This window comes from Mus caroli, chromosome 2 (genome assembly GCF_900094665.2).
Source record: "Mus caroli chromosome 2, CAROLI_EIJ_v1.1, whole genome shotgun sequence".
Classification (NCBI taxonomy): Eukaryota; Metazoa; Chordata; class Mammalia; order Rodentia; family Muridae; genus Mus; species Mus caroli.
Genome location: NC_034571.1, coordinates 68,623,424 through 68,640,943, shown reverse-complemented (window position 1 = coordinate 68,640,943; position 17,520 = coordinate 68,623,424). Strand labels below are relative to the sequence as shown.

Sequence of the window (17,520 nt, the reverse complement as noted above, 5' to 3'; positions counted from 1 at the left end):
GGGCAGTCTGATTAATGAATAAGATTTGTCCTGGGCTTAATAAAGATAACCAAACTGATCCATTAATGAAAACCAAGGCCCCTACGGGGCTCTCCTTACCTGAAAAATAAATATTATAGAAGTAACTTTTAGTGCAACTGGCATATTTAATAAATTTTACTTCAAAATAGAATTGAAAAAAGTTTTAAACTTTTTTTTTTTTTTGGTTTTTTGAGACAGGGTTTCTCTGTGTAGCCCTGGCTGTCCTGGAACTCACTTTGTACACCAGGTTGCCTTGAACTCAGAAATCCGCCTGCCTCTGCCTCCCAAGTGCTGGGATCAAAGGCATACGCCACCACTGCCCAGCTAAAAAGTTATAAACTTACAGTGATTAGTTTTCAAAGAATTAATGATATAAAATCAGTTAAAAATAACATTTGTAAAAATAGTTTATCAAAATATACAAACTCTTTTTTTCCTTTTATTGTTTAGCTGTGGGTTTCTCTATTTTTTTCCCATCTGCTGCAGAAGGAAGCTTGTCTGATAATGACTGAAAAAGGCATGGATCTATGAATATAGTAGAATTTCTTTAACAAGACACTAAAAATACACATATTTTAAGGAAGACATTCACTGTATATTGCATTGGTCATTTCACTATCACACAGTTATTTAAAAGGGATTCAGCCATAGGGTGAATTTTGTTCCAGAGTGCTGATAGCATGAAGTTAGCAACCCTCCCTTTTATACTGTGTCTTGCACCTGTCAATTTACTCATTCCACACTCACAGGACAAGCTCTCTCCGTATTGTCATAGGCTTCTCCAGCTCACACAACTCCACAGACCCAAAATACAAGTGGCCGTCGAAGAAGAGCAGCTAATGAAGATCCTGATGAGAAAAGGAGGAAGTTTCTAGAACGAAATAGAGCAGCAGCTTCAAGATGCCGACAAAAAAGGAAAGTATGGGTCCAGTCCTTAGAGAAGAAAGCAGAAGACTTGAGTTCACTAAATGGCCAGCTGCAGGTATGGGGCACAAGTGCAGTTTACTTCTATTTATTAGTTAGCAACGGAGGTGTTTGTTTGCTTGCTTAGTTGTTGTTGTTTGGTTTGGTTTGGTTTTGTGTGTGTAGCTTTTCAAGTCAGGGTTTCTTTGTGTAGCCCTGGCTGTCCTGTAACTCACTCTGTCGACCAGGCTGGCCTCAAACTCAGAGATCCTCCTGCCTCTGCCTCCCGAGTGCTGGGATTAAAGGTGTGCACCACTGCTGTCTGGCTAGGAACATAGTTTTTTCTAGATGATCCTGCAAGTATTTTAGGACATGATGTATACGACACATTATGTAGACTCTGTAATAAGCCATGGTTTCCTAAACCTTGTGAATTCTGACCTGAAGTAATACCAAACTTTCAACCCTGACACAATGAAGAAATTTTATGTGTAACTGTTTAGTTGTATGGTACACAAATACTGTAATAACTGTGCTTGAACTTTATAAAGTTCAAAACTTTTTTTAAAATCGCTATTTTTTTGTTTATTTGTTCTGTTTATTTGTCATTTTAGGTTTATGTTAACCATAAAGTTGTTCCAATGGCAGTTTTTACTTTCTTTCTTTGAATTCTATTGTTCTTTCTTAAGTAGCTAGCCAGATTGACAGCTTTGGAAACTGAAGGATTCTAATTATCCACAAAACAGGTAATATTCGGCCAGTGGCATAACAAATTATTTCATACTGCCCTGCCGATGTGCCTCAAGTACATTTCTTAGGATCTCATGTGTTATAAAGATTTTAAGGCTCCATTCATGTCTTGGGTAAGATTTTTAATAAAAGCATAAGGTAGCATCACATGTGTTTCTTTCCTTCCTCCTCTCCTTCTCTCTTTCCTCCTCCTTTATCTTTTTCATTCTGTTTTCATCATTTTGCTTTTGACATTGTGAGTATTCTCCAGTAGTAGCTTGTGAAATAACAAGTAACTAGAAATTAATGTTAATAAATTGTAGTAGCTTTATTAATATAGGTGAAGTTTTTCCTTTAGTAATTAGGAGTTTTATCATAGGGAGCTAAATTGCCCAAACTTGCTTCAAACTCAAGATCTTCCGGTCTCAGCTTTCCAAGTAGCTGGTATTGTGAACATATGAGTAGATCAATCTTTTGAATTATCCATTTCCAGTGAAAACACAACTCAGTTATTATGAATATATGATGTGCGCCTAGATTAGGCAGATCTACCACTACCCTCCATCTTCCACATCTATGAGACTCCTTAGAACTTGCGGTTTCTCCAGGCCATGTGCTTCTGCTCTACTTTTCTTCCTCCTCCTCCTCCTCTGCGTCCTCTTCCTCTTCCATTTTCTTCTTTTTCTCCTCACCTTCCCTTTTATCTGCCCAATCATCAGCTCTCCTTTATTTTACAAATTAAGGTGGGAAGCAGGTTTACAGGAAATCACCTGAGTGCTGACTCATTCCTTGTTCTTAGCCCCTCTACAGGAGAATGGGATTAACATCAAATATAATTACCCGCAGGGCTATCCACAACAGGGCACTTGTTTCTTAAATCTATTTTTAAAGTGTCACAAATAAAATTGTTTAAATACTTAGAAAGCTCTTTTTAACATCCTGTATCACACTTACCCAAACTAAATTTTATAGCAAATTTTCATATGTGAGACAGACATCCTTAGAAGCCTTTGTTGCATTTTGCATATTGATTTGGTTATTTTAGGACGAACTAATTGCCTCTTACAAAACTTATTTTTAACCATCTAACTTGTAATATGAAAAAAAGATTATTTATGACTTACTAAACAACATAAACTTCAAATATATACTAGAATTTAGTTACAAATTTTATCGTTATCCTAACAAATGAATTTACTAAAAAACTTAGAATAAAATTCATTTCTCTTTTAAGTGAAATGAAACATTATACATGATTTATGTGTAGACCATGAAAACTATTCTTTGCAAACCTGATAGAATATCAATTACTATTACTTACATATCAACAAAGTAATTTAAATGTATCTTTATTGTTCTTAACTAATAAAACTTTTTAAAATTTTTTTGAAATTATAATGTATTTATACTTTTCTCTCCCTTTTCCTCCCTCCAAATCCAGAATAATGCCCTTTCCAACTCTCCTTCAAATTCATGACCTCTTTTTTTGTTTGTTTGTTTGTTTCAACAAATTACTACTTCCTGAATATATGTATATACATAGATGTCCCCAAGTATAACCTATTGAGTCTGTATAACACTCACTGTATGTATGTTTCGAGGCTGACTCTGACACTAGACAACAGTTGGCATATCTTCCCTGAGGAACACCATCTCTCCCATTCCCAGCTTACCTCACAGTTGCCTGTAGTTCTTGGTGTAGGGTTGTGGCCTTGGGGTCAAACCGTCTAGTTTGGCATGTTCATTGGTGTCATTCCTGTTCGGCTCACATTTGGACAAAATCATGTTGGTGAGACTTTATGGATAAGAGAAGGAATTAGTAGGGTACAGGTGATCTATCTGATCAGGGAAATGAAAAAGAGAAGGGGGCTCCTTAAGGAGAGGCAGAGAGGTTGATACAGAAGAACGGGTGGAGAGGAGGAGGAGAAAGGAAAATAGCAGTGTACAAGTTGTCTGATGGGGAAATGGGAAGGGGATGCTCTTTAGTAAAGGGGAGGCAGGTCTATACAAAAGAAGAAAGGTGGGTAAAATAACAAGGATGTCTGAAAAAGCCACAACGAGTCATACTATTATCTATTTCCAAAATTTAACCTAAAAAACTAATATTCCATGTATACATACACTTTTAATGAACCTTTCTCATCTGGGCAGACGAAGCTTCCTCCAAGAGCCAAAGACCACCTAACAAAACCTCCAATGCCAGACATGAGATACTCCCTTTTTAGTTGTTGTCCAAGAAACTCACAAAACATACAATCTATTGCTGTTGCCCTTGATAAACCCCCAGAGGTAGAAGGTAAGTTTGTATTGTGCACTTTAGAAGTAGGGCTGGAGAGATGGCTGAGTGGTTAAGAGCACGGACTGCTGCTGTTCCAGAAGTCCTCAGTTCACGTCCCAGCAACCACATGGTGGCTCACAACCATCTGTAATGAGATCTAATGCCATCTTCTGGTGTGTCTGAAGACAGCTACAGTGTGTTTGTGTGTGTGTGTGTGTGTATTTAAAAGTCAAGCAATCTAAAAAATCAAGTATGTGCAAATAATTTTCTACAGCCCAACAATACTAGCAACACTGTATTAAAGCACAGAACACAATTTATGCTAGCATATCCCTAAACAGTAAAAGGTCACAGAATCCTTAGACTACTGTGCTTCAGACACACACACACACACACACACAATTCTTAAAAACAAAAAGAAGTCAGGCCCAGAGATCCCTCAGCTAGGACTGACCTATGCCCCTTCCCTGAAGACTAGCTTTCATATTAGAAGTCGCCATGCATGCTTCCAAAGGAGGGAGACAACCAACAATACCTGTGTACCACAGCATGACACAATAACCCTGATCATGCAGTAGTGACATGCATACTTTGGTAGTATCCAACCTCTCTCTAATTTGACTTAAGACTTAAGAGGGAGACCAAGAGGTACTGGCAACCTAGCTCGGTGCTAGTGAATTCATAGTTATTGGAGAGAATTCTACAACCACCTATACTTTTTTTTTTATGTGCATTGGTGTTTTGCCTGCATATATTGTCTATGAGAGAGTGTTAGATCACCCTGGACTTGGAGTTACATGCAGTTGTGAGCTGCTATGTGGGTGCTGAGAATTAAACCCTTGTCCTCTGAAAGAGCAACCAGTGCTCTTAACTACAAAGCCATCTCTCCAGCTCTTACCATCAGTTTTGAAGCACAGTAGTCTAAGGATTCTGTGACCTTTTACTGTTTAGGGATATGCTAGCATAAATTGTGTTCTGTGCTTTAATACAGTGTTGCTAGTATTGTTGGGCTGTAGAAAATTATTTGCACATACTTGATTTTTTAGATTGCTTGACTTTTTTTTCTCATGGTTTTGTCTTTAGGAAGGCCTAAACGCTAATTTGCTAAAAGTATTTCACATTCAGCTTTCTAGTTTAAGAGGTAGGGTAGAGGTTGTGTTTGGTGATGCACACTGAATTATAATCCCAGCTCTTGGGTCTAGGGCAGGAGGATTGCTACAGTTTAGAGGCAAACCTGGGATGCACTGATACCCTGTCTCAAAAAGTGAGATGTCAGTAGACTGTGTGCCTACAATTTTATGTATGCCAGCTTATTAAATATTTGCATTTATTAATACTTTGGGGTTCATGGGTGAAACCTAGATGGTAATAGTTAATGTAAATCTAAATGAGAAGTATTCATAGTGACTTTTTTAATGTTACTAATTTATTAAGTCCATAGCATTTCTTAACTCATGAATGTTGGTAATCACTAGTTTCTACTTTTATATATGAGACTAAGCCAAAGTAGTTAGGTAGATTTATTCAATTTGAAACTTTGGTGTGGAACTTAGTAAATTAATGCATCCTAAACAAAGGCTAAAATAGTCATTCTATTGTAAGGAATAAAACAGAGCAGCACTGATATTAAAATTTAGATGCCTATATCACAGGCAACAAACCCATTTAACAGTACATGCACTGTCATTGGTTCTGGTACCTAGCACAGTGCTCAGCAATAAGTATAAAGACCCGTGATTCTTGAATAAGTGTAATTTCTTTTTTTAAAGTATAAACTTGGATGATTACATTTCCAGGATACATTTTTAATTTTTAAAAGGTGAATGGAATCAATGAAAATTCATTGATTATTGATATTTTTAAGTTTTCAAATAATCAAAAGAGCATATAACATATGCACAAAAAAGCTCTTCAGTGAGTAACCTATAATGCATATGATTCCCATGGCAAGTAGTGAGGGAGGCTACCCAGTTACAGCATTCATATGATTTTAGTTTTTAAACTAAAAGACTTACATAGATGCTAAAACAAACCAGTGTATACTGATTAAATTTATTTAAACAGCATATGTCCCTTATTGTTCTGCCAAAGAGATCCAGTTGTCATCCCGTAAGCCTTGCTTTCTTTAAATAGTAAAATATGTGTCTATCTAATGCTGCTAAAGCATGTGAGTTGTTTCTTCTCCAGAGCGAAGTCACCCTGCTGAGAAATGAAGTGGCCCAGCTGAAACAGCTTCTTCTGGCTCATAAAGATTGCCCTGTAACTGCCATGCAGAAGAAGTCTGGCTATCATAGTGAGTAATGTTCCATTACCTACAGCTGTAGGCTACATCAGTGACAGACTGCCAGAGTGAGCTGAGCTACCAGTAAAAAGAAAAATGTGCAAGCTGCAGTTCTAGTACATAAGATTAAATATCAGAATTTATGCAACATTATTATAGTCTGGGATTGAAAGAAAAGTTTTCCTATTTCTAGCTTTTTTTTTCTAGGCATTAGTATGGCTCAGAGGTTGGTTAGCTAAACGTATTCTAAGTGCATTGTTTACTGTCAGTGATCATTCATCACACAGGGTAACATGTCTTGGATTACCAGAGCCAGCTCTTCCTTTCCTGCCCCCATTTAGTACTGAGGAGAATTTTTAATCAATATCTTTATCCAACCATATACTTTCCACTTATAGTATCATATCCTTTTTTTAGATAATGTCAGCATTGGACTGTATTTGTGTGGTTTTGAGCTTTTATGTGGTATTGTCACAGCCATAAAAATGCTAAAGCAGAGCTGTATTGAAGTGATTTGCTTATAAATTTCTTTGTAAATGTGTTCCTCTCCTAAAATGAGGTTCTTCTGTGAGCTTGGTAGAGGTTAGTTGTGCTTTTTCATTCTCTGATGTCCTTCTCGACAAGATGCACAGTTTGGGAACCAGCTGTTACTCCTGAGGAAATGGCCAAGTTTGTCCGTCACACACAAATTCATAACAAATAAAAGAGCTGGGGATGCATTAGGCAACGTTCATAATACATAACCCACGGGCTTTTTTTCTTTTTTATGATTTAGTGATATTTCAGGATATTTGTAAATGTGAAGATTGTTTCAACCATATGTAACCACTTCATTTTAATTTGCCAATGTCAGTAATTCAAAAGAAGGAAACATTTTGTGTTGGATGCAAACAGTTCCTCAGGTACTTACAATAAAACTTAATGGCCACCATCTTTACTTGTAGTCTATTGTAAGCAGTTTCATCAAAATGAGCAATATTTTTTAATTTAAAAAATTCTGTAGACGTAGCTATTCTCAATTGCCATATCTATTTAGAATAATGATTTTTGTCTGTTTTGAGTATGTAAGTCTCTGTTATTTGATATCTAGTCATTTTGACAGGACAGTGAAACACACTGTGGAATAAATTGGAACCATACAGAAATATGCTTGGGATTTGTATAACAGTGATTGCTGTAGGGATTAGGGAACTATGGTTCCCATCTGACTTAGCTTAATTTCCTGTAGATACTACTGAGTTCAACATTATGCAAGAAAGCTGCACTGGATTGTGATGGCTTAAAAGGAAATATATGATGATTTTGTTAAAAATTAGAAAAAAATTAACTCTTACATTGTATCTAATTGACAATAATCTACAATTTTAAAATCTTATTACTAATTGGATAATCCTAACTTTTAATTATTATGTAGATATTATATGCAAACCAGTGATTAATGATTGTTTTATATAATTTTAAGCATACAGAAGTGTTAATGTATCTGTTGTTGAATAAGTTGAAAACCTCCATTCATAACTTCTTAGTAAACTTCTCTTGTGAAAATGCAAGAAAGAGATTTTTGTTTGGAAGGTAGTCAGTTCCGTTTGGTTTTCTCCTTCCACCTTCTGAAAACAGGGTATCTTTTCTTGTTATGTGTACTCACACATCAGAGCGGGAGAGGGGTTGAATTCTCAAACATTGGAGGTGCTTTAAGCTAAACGTGCTTCTTTTGAGTGCAGCATGTTTTTTTCTAGTGTTTTAATTATTCTGGTCATTTTCTCCCCTCAGCTACAAGAACTAGACATATGTTCAAATATAACTCATTGCAAAGTTATTTTATGTACATGAATTATAATTACCTAATTTATAACTGATAATTTGTACTGCCTTCTGTGAGTCTAAGCACTCCTTCTGTGTTTCATTGTGAATCATGCTCTCCTATGTATTTGTATCTTGTCTTATACCACCAGTCAGCCTTCCTGTCTGGTGTTTTTCTTGAACCTAACATTCAGACAAAGGTTAGCTGCTTGTTTTGCTGAGGAATAGTAGCAAAGTAACAGCTTTTTAGTATCCTCTCCATTTGAATTGTCATTGGCAGAAGAATAGTATTATAAGGATGTTAAAATATTCATTGTTGCTTAAAATATTTTTTCTGATTCTTATATTCTTTTTAGATTTCTGATTGAGATTTTATTTAAGTTGTAGTTTGAGGTCAGATTTGATTCAGGGAAGCATTTTTTGCACTTAGAGCACATTATGGAAAAAATAGAATTTCATCTCACTAATGTATTTTAAAATCTGGTTCTCAAAAATGCATGGATTTGAGGCTAATGTATAGATTCTGTAAGAACTACTGTATTTCAGAAAATTCTCAAAATAAGGAAATTTATTTATACTCATTATAGTTGCCAAGTATTTTCCCCTCCACAAGATACCCACTGCCCACCCTCTACATAACAGATTATGGTGTCTGCCCATCAGTAAATAGACTGGTCAGTATCCTCACATTTCTAGAAAGCCTACATACTTTCTAAACATTATTAATTTTAATTACTTTTTATTTTTAAATAAAACTTATTTTTAATGCCAAGTGAAACAAGTCACATGGAAAAGAAAACATTCAAGTTGGACATGTCATTACATACCTGTAATCCCAGCACCCAGGAGGCTGAGGCAGATGATTGGCCATGAGTGTAAGGTCCTGTGCTACACAGTAAGACCCTGTTTCAAAACCTAAAAGAAGGAAGAAAAATAAGAATGTCTAGTATAATGGTATTTTATGTTGTGTAAGAGCAGACAAAACTAAGCTGTATCATTTAGAGATTACATACCATTTTAATCTAAATCTAAAAACATAAGGATCAGATTAAAGAAATATCCAGAGTAACTGCATGTGAAAAAGGAAAAAATACAGTATCATTGACAGTGTTCTCAACAGTTATGAACGGTGGGACCACATTGTGTATGTTGTCATGGTGCCTAGAACTTGCAGATTTAGCAAATATTTATCTCTGTTGAGTATTAAATTTTTTTACCAAATAAAATTCTATTCTACTGAAATAAAGATATAAGAGATTTTGTTGTTCAGGTCTAAATATTATAAATTTGTTCCCATAAATATTTAGAATCCCCTTTCCTGAAAGTCTCTTCAGTTTCAATATCTTAAGTTTTGTATGGATATATATTTGAATAGCTCTAACAGCTGGTGACATTTAGTCTTTGAATATTACTTCTTCTCACGTGTATGCATCATTAGACTCTAGTGTCATAATCATCCGTGACTGCAGTAGATGGAAATTCAGGCAGAAAAAAATACAGTTCTGGTAAATGCAGAGGGAATAATTGAAAATATAATTTGTATATATGATTCATTTTGTTTATGCATGTGGTTATAAATTATTTTTTATATTTTAATAAGGGTGACAGGTAGGCAAATAGAGTAGCTTTGGTAAATGTGTTGCTCAGTATATTCTTGAGCAACTATCTGTGAACAGCTATGTTCCGAAGGCCTACCTCACTTTCTTGTTGTATTTCGACCTGGTCTTGCTCTGTAGCTCACAGTAGCCTAAAACTCTAAATAGCCCAGATTGTCCTCAAATTTGCAGTCTGTCTGTCTCTGCCTCTGGAGAGTCCTGAGAGTGTGGATGTGTAGCTGCCACCTATCCTGCCTCTTTTTTGTTGCTTTGTGTGTGCTTTTCTTTTTTTGGCAGGGTCTCATTATATAGCCCAGATTGGCCTTGAACTTAGAGATCTACCTGCTTCTACCCATTGAGTTCTGGGATTCAAGGCTTACACCAACACATCTGGCTCTGCCTCATTTTCTTTGACCCTATTTAGCAAGTATGCACACCCTGATGACCCCATGGTAATCACCTGTGACTTCATTTAGCCTATCTCAGACACAGCTGGCTACTTCCTGACTGGAGCCACTCTTCAGTTTATTTCATTTGTACAGCTTGTCCTGAGTAATCAGTGCTTTAAAACACCTTTCAGCTTTGTGTATGGATTCACCTCAATAAGGCTTTTTTGTCAATACTTGTGTTTTTCTTTTTACCACTCAGCTGCTGATAAAGATGACAGTTCAGAAGACCTTTCTGTGCCAAGCAGTCCACATACAGAAGCGATCCAGCACAGCTCTGTCAGCACATCCAATGGAGTCAGTTCAACATCAAAAGCAGAAGCTGTAGCCACTTCAGTCCTCACCCAGATGGCGGACCAGAGCACGGAGCCTGCACTTTCACAGATTGTCATGGCTCCTCCCTCCCAGGCACAGCCCTCAGGAAGTTGATTAAAGACCTGCAGTGCAACAGTTTTAGATACTGATTAGTGACTTCAAAGGGAAATCAAGGAAAGACCAGTTTGCATTTATGCGAAATCTGTGGTTGTAAATTTTTTTTTTTTACTTGAAGTTAAATTTGTCTCTCGAGTTGGTATAGCAGCAGTTGATGATCAGACTGAATATGTTTTAGTCTCTGGAAGACTGATTTTCCTTTTTTATACATATTGTTAAGATTTATTAATTTTCCTGTGCTCAATGTGTAAATTGTATCATAATTCATGGTGGTTGATTTCACTTTGATTTAGTGGTATCTTAATAAATGGGGGTGTTACTGAATCACTCTTCCCACTTCCATTTCTTTGCCCACCCCTTCACCCTGAGATGTGATGGTAGTCTTGTTATCATTTATACCAAAGTTCTGCAGAATCCCTATTGTCTTTATAAGATGAACAAAGTTGTAAGACACTAGGGAAGAGAAAGACAGAAAGTTCCTTTTAATCTTTTTGCCTTTTATTTTGCACATTATGCAAAAGGAAGAATATTAGAAACACTTTTTTTTAAGTGAGTGAAAGTATGGTAAGACGGTTAGTGCTTTGTGCACTTCTTAGAGTAATCAAGGTCATCCACGCCCTGCAATGTTTTTAAGATTAAGTAAACAAAAATTTTGGAATCTTGAGCATTTCAAAAATGACTTGATTTTATAAGTCTTAAATTCAGTATTTTAAACCTGTGTTCTTGAGGCTGAAAACTATGAAATTATATAATGTATGATACAGGGTTATCAGATAGTAATTTTTAAAATTTGCTCTTGTCATTTGGGATTTGTTTGGGATTTTGTTGTGTGTGATTTGTTTTGTTTTGTTTTGCAGATTTCAGGTAACAAAGTGAGAAGCTTATGCATAATGAAGTGTGATGTGGTTGCCAGAAAAGCCTAAAATTATGACTTAGAAACGTTAAGACTGTTTCCCCCATTGTCGTACTTGTACTTGCGAGCTAACTTGTACTTATTCTTGTGAAAGCACTGTCATCTTTTAGTAGCCAATTTTGATAATGTTTCTCGTGGAAAAAAATCAGTATCTATCTTTAGAACAATGTAATTATAACGTGGGAATGTGAGTGAGAGTATGTGTATGTATGTGTGTGTGTGTGCGCGCGTGTGTGTGCATCTTCCACTAGTTTATGCCAGCGATATTGCTTGAATGTTTAACGATGCCTTCAGTGTGATGCTGGCAATAGATGACTGCAGTTTCAGATGCCATTACTGTGCAGGCTTGGATAACTAACATTCCATGATGTAGCTTGTTCTGATGAAATGATTGTAGTTACACTTTGCTCATTCTCCAGTCATCTGTGGAATACTGAGTTTTCTAATGTGCCATTATCTATTTTTATTCTGCAGTTATGTTAAAAATACAGTACAATATTTTAAATAGACTAAATTGTTAAACATAAAAATAAAAAAAGTAGTAGATGTGTGTAAAAAAAACTTTGTAAAATAGTTATGAGTCCTACCCAGTAGCAACTTCTGGCGTTCAAGCAGGATTCCATTCTGTAAATACCTGTAACGTGTTTATAATAAGTTGTGTAGTCTGTTCTGCATCCATACTACATTATTGCTATGGTCTCAGTGTCATCTCTTAAAGAGATTGATGTTTCCAAAGCCTGTATGGAATGCCCTTGAGAGTTCAGGGGAACACCCATCCCACCTGCCTAAGTTCCAATCTGGGAAACATGCAAATTATATAAATGACATTTCACAACTTTTGAGTATGAAGATAATAGGAATTTTATTACATGGCTTATTAAAAATGAGAGCATTTTGGTTGCTGATTCTACTTTGTATCTATTACTTTCACCTGATCTCATATTTAATCAGTTTAAATCGCAATTTTGTCATAGTTATGCTAAGGAGTTGATCTCAAAGGCACAAAACATGAATTCCCCATGCAAGCTTTTTGTTGTAGATGGATAAGGTTGGTCAAAGCCTCCATGTCTCACCCTCTCTGCACCCTCTCAACATTTTTCTTTCATCTTCTGATTTGTGCAAGCTTCAGTTCTTTGGTAACAGATCCTTGCAACTGTAAAGTAGAAGTGCATAGATGTGAGAAGTCATGTGACAGGGAATGACCTTCCACGGTGGACAGCGCTCGTCGTAAATCAGTCTGTACTCAGCAAATAAAAATCAATATTAGTTGTATAAACACAAAAAATTACATTTTGAATTCCAGGATGTCACACTACTTCTGTACCTAGCATTTTGAGTCCTTATATTTGCAATGTTACACAAACTGTACTATTTTCTTTTATGTACAGTTTGCATGACTAAACCATCAGAGAATAAATTCTATCTTTAAATTATGTTTATAATTTGCTTGTTTTTAATCTGTCTTTTACAAAATAATACCTGATAATTTTCTTCCTCACTTCAGAGCATTTAATTTCCTGAGAAGAGCATGAGATTCTTTCCATTTCTGTACACTCCACTCCTTAGAAAGCCCTTAACCACCAGCAGGCATTGCTTCTGTTTTCTGTTTACTTTAGGTTCCATTGACATACAGTGAGTGACCTTTTCATTTTATGTGTCCTATCTGGGACACCACCCAGACTTTAACCATGAGATCCACCATTACCCTAGAAAATATCTTATAACTCATGTCCACCACTGAATTAACCCTCCCTTGCCTGCCCGTCTTCCACAGTCTTATATCAGTTGGTGACAGCTGCTTAAGCCAAACAACTATGCCACCATTGATTCTTCGTTCTTTCAGCCTGTGTATACCCAGCCTATCAAGAAATGTGATTTGCTCTCCCTAAATAATCCAAAGTGCAGCCACTTCAAGATATTTACAATTTGAGCCCTGACGCATGCTCTCACATCTCTTGCCTTCTATCCCTGCTTACCATAGCATCTCTAGTAGAGCAGCCAGAGTGGTCCTCTCTGGATTTGTCACAGACATCATATATCCTAGATTGGATTCCCTTAAGCCCTCAAAAACTGCTAGACTGTTCCCCAGTTATGTCCTGTGACCTCAGCTGACCTCTTTTTTTTTTCCTCCCAAGGTTCTCAATGAGTAAAACCTAGTGCTCCTAGGTGTCGGTGTTGTAAGCATTCTTAAAATTGTCCAATATCCCAATCCAGATATCTGCCTCTCTGGAATTTGCATTTTAAAGAGAGTGCAGGAAATTATTGGGGAACAGTAAATTATGAGATAAGTACAGAGTGAAAGCTTGGGCCAATTTTCTAGACTGCATTTTGAGTGGCATTTTAATAATAGTACAACTGAATTCAATGCAGGAAATGCAGTGAATTGTTGAGCTAGTTCAAGTGTACCCACTCTCTCAGTATGATTACGACATGCCTTGCAGTGACATGCAGATGTACATCCATACCTGATTTTATTGCAATTTAAAGGTACTGCATTTTCCAGTTGAAGGTTGTAACTCGTTTAGGCAAATACAGTCACCAGTTTCCTTTTAAAATTTTTATTGAAAATATTTTTTCATAAAACATATTCTAATTGCTTCCCTTAGCCCCTCCAAGACCCTCCTCCCTACCTTCTCACCCACTCAAATCCACACTCTATCATTAGAAAATATTAATGATAAAAACAAAGCAGGATATGACAAACAGAAAAAAGGAGCCAAAAGAAAAAGCACAAGAATCATAAACTCAACCCATACATTAACACAGAGAAATCCCATATAAGCAAATGGAGATCATAATAATATAAGCAAAAGACTAGTAAGGTTTTTTTGTTTAAAAAAAAAATTAAAAAGTGGGCTGGAGAGATGGCTCAGTGTTTAAGAGCACTGACTGCTCTTCCAGAGGTCCTGAGCTCAATTCTCTGCAGCCACATTGTGGCTCATAGCCATCTGTAATGTGATCTGAAGACAGTGACAGTGGCATAAGGTATTCATATAAATTAAATCTTTTAGAAAAAAAAAGAAAAAGCCCAGACAGGGCATTCTGAGACAAAATCTTCCCAAAACACCATTGAGTTGATTTTTTTGTTAACCATCCACTGCTGAGCATGGGCTGTGCCATTAAACCATACTGGTTTTTTTAATTAGTATTTTTGCTAATATGCTAGAGGTTGTTAGAATTTTAAAGAATGAAACACTTTAATGTGTGCATGTTTTATTAGACACAATGCCTCTGCATGTTAACAGGCTTTTGTCTAGCAGACCCAACTTTTCCATGTGAAGGACAGACCCAGAACGTGATGTTGCTGTACTGCAATGATCTGGAATCTCCCAAGATGTGTTTGGTTTTCTCTAATGAGATTTTCTCTTAATTTTCAGCAAATAAGGGATGTTTTGAAATTTCAAATTCATATTTTCTTGACTTACTCCCAAAGAAAGATAATTACTAGTCCTATATCTGTAAAGCTTAATTTGATGCCTGATGCTTTGTGAAAATAGAGGAAAATCCCTTGTACTCCTAGGGTTTCTCAACTTTGGAAAATGTGCATGCAAACAACACAGTACCTAGAGAACATAGTTACCTAAAACAGTACTTCAAAGCTACTTTGAAGAAATCATTTTTAAGTCTGACATTTCTAACTGACACAGAGATAAACCGTTTTTTGGCTGATGGTTGTGAAAAGGCATGTCTTTAAATACAAATGAACTTTCCCTGTAACCACTCCATATGCTTGTGTGTGTGCTTTTAATGTGCAGCAGGACTTCCCAGTAGCCAGTGCCGTAAGCTGAGATGTGGGTGTCCAGACAGAATTAGTGTCCTTCTGTGTAGGGAAGGAGATGGAGAATAGACTCCTTTCTAAAGAAATGTTTCAACTTGGGGTAAATGTAGTATGCAAATTATATCTACTGCCCCAAAATGTGCGTCCAGTGGAAATGTCACCAGTGGTTGGGGCCTGGTTCATGTGTTTTCAGGTTCTTGGCCTTTTATCCAAATAAAAAATAAGGGTTCATACTGATTTGCAAAAGAAGCAAGGTGATTTTAAAGTAGTAAGTAGTTCATATTAAAAGGATACACTGTCAAGATTGATAGCAGGCCACAGGGGTTCAGATATTCTCTTTGAGATCTTAGGGAAGGAGAGGCTGTTGTATGGTTTGAATGATTTTCTATTTTGATTGGTGGGTGAGGTTATATATTACTGCACTTGGCTCTTCCCATAATGCATCTAATTTTATTTATATGTACAACTGATCATTCATAGGCATAATATGCTGAAATGTTACTAGAGAACATAGTTTTACCTTACTGTGCACATCCCCTTAGCCAGCTCAAGTCAAAAGGGCTCTCCTTCATATTTAGATACATTGGTAATACACTTGAGTCAATTTGTTACCAAAAGTAAGGAAGTTTACACCATTATTTGAGATGGTAAGACATGTAGCCCAATGCAGGTCTACAGTAGAGGGTGTAATGGTTTGCATAGGGTGTCCCCATATTCTGTGACATTTAAACCTTTCTCTTCAGTAAGTGGCCCTGTTTGTGGAGGCTTATGAGGTGTAGCCTTACTGAAGGAAGTATGTCAGTAGGAGCAAATTTTTTTGTTTTTTTGAAACAGGATCTCACTATGTGCACTATGCTGGCCTCAAATTCACAGAGAGCTGCCTGCCTCTACTTCCTAAGTGCTGGGGTTGAAGGCATGTTTTAAAAAAAGACTTTTGCTATTTCAAGGTCACTCTGCTTTCTATTTGTGGTCTGAAGTGTGAGTTCTCAGCTGTTTCTGCTGCTGTTTCCTGGCTGTGATGATGCTGGACTTACCCTACGGAACCATAAGCCCCCAAAAGCCCTTCCTTCTATAAATTAGAAGTGTTTTAGCCGGGCATGGTTGGCGCACGCCTTTAATCCCAGCACTCGGGAGGCAGAGGCAGGCGGATTTCTGAGTTCGAGGCCAGCCTGGTCTACAAAGTTCCAGGACAGCCAGGGATATACAGAGAAACCCTGTCTCAAAAAAAAAAAAAAAAAAAAAAAAAAAAAAAACAGCAACAACAAAAGAAGTGTTTTATCACAGCAATAGAAAGGTCCTAATACAGAAGGATTCCTAAATTGTCAGGTGAATTGTTTGGAGAAATTGTGTGCATAAAACAGAAAGGACGGAGGCTGGAAAGTGCATTTACCAGAGGTGGAGTGCCTAACCCCAAAACAATTCGAGGTCCCAAACCAAACTGCCTGCCTGCTTCAGAAATGTTTCCAAAACTAGCTACTTGAATATAACAAACACCATGTGGCACTGGACCCTACAATTAATGAAAAAATACACATTGCCCTATCCCATAATAGCAGTCTAGAGCACCATCTCAAAGGTCAATTTATTTTTAATGAAGCATACCAACAAACAAGCTGCAAAGACTTTGTCGTGTAATAGGCCAAACACTTGCATCGTTTTGCCTATAGCTGACAGAAGTGGCTTTCTGAGTGTTTTGCTCTCATCTCCATCACACCATCCTTGCTAGGCCCTCAAGACCACGCCTTACTTCTATTTTGCATTAGATTTTACATTTAAGGCACCAATCCTGAGATAGAACTTTGAAGGTTTGTCTCTGTGGTTTTAATATGCATTTAAGGATCATTCCTCAATGATTTTTTTTCTGGAAGTACTTCTGACTCTAAATGTCATAATGATGTCAAGAATTGGCTTATTTTCTTCACTTAACAATTGTTTTTTGTGAATTTTGCTTCCTGTGAAATTACTCAAATGAGAATGTTTCCCCAAATGAGCTCCTGTTAAAGCTCCTTTTGCTTCTTTTTTTTTAAGGCATGTTAATTACAAAGGTGCTCTTTTCCAAAGTCTGAAACAAAAATTAAGCAATTCCTCTGTCTTTGGCCTTCTATTGCTATGATGAAACACTAACCAAAATCAACTTGGGGAAGAAGGATTTATTTCATCTAACAGCTTGTAATCCATCATACAGGGCTGCTGGGGCAAGAACTGATGCAGAAACCATAAAGGAGTGATGCTCACTGCTTTGTCACCCATGACTTGCTCAGCTTTCTTTCTTTCTTTCTTTCTTTCTTTCTTTCTTTCTTTCTTTCTTTCTTTCTTTCTTTCTTTCTTTCTTTCTTTCTTTTTC

The 17,520-nt window shown here is 36.7% G+C and overlaps 1 protein-coding gene across 5 annotated transcripts in view; it reads left to right on the top strand.

Moving 5' to 3' along the window:
• Atf2 (activating transcription factor 2) overlaps nt 1-12,837 on the top strand; it is a 74,465-nt gene extending 61,628 nt beyond the window's left edge. For 4 of the 5 annotated variants that reach the window (XM_021152754.2, XM_021152752.2, XM_029471965.1 and 1 more), the window contains 3 exons: nt 797-1,003; nt 6,119-6,224; nt 10,256-12,837. In XM_021152754.2, coding sequence (XP_021008413.1) covers nt 797-1,003; nt 6,119-6,224; nt 10,256-10,482 — 540 coding nt within the window. In that variant the 3' untranslated portion in view covers nt 10,483-12,837. The remainder of the gene's footprint in view (nt 1-796; nt 1,004-6,118; nt 6,225-10,255) is intronic. The other variant, XM_029471964.1, reaches the window with a different exon arrangement.
• Nucleotides 12,838-17,520: the final 4,683 nt, after the last annotated feature.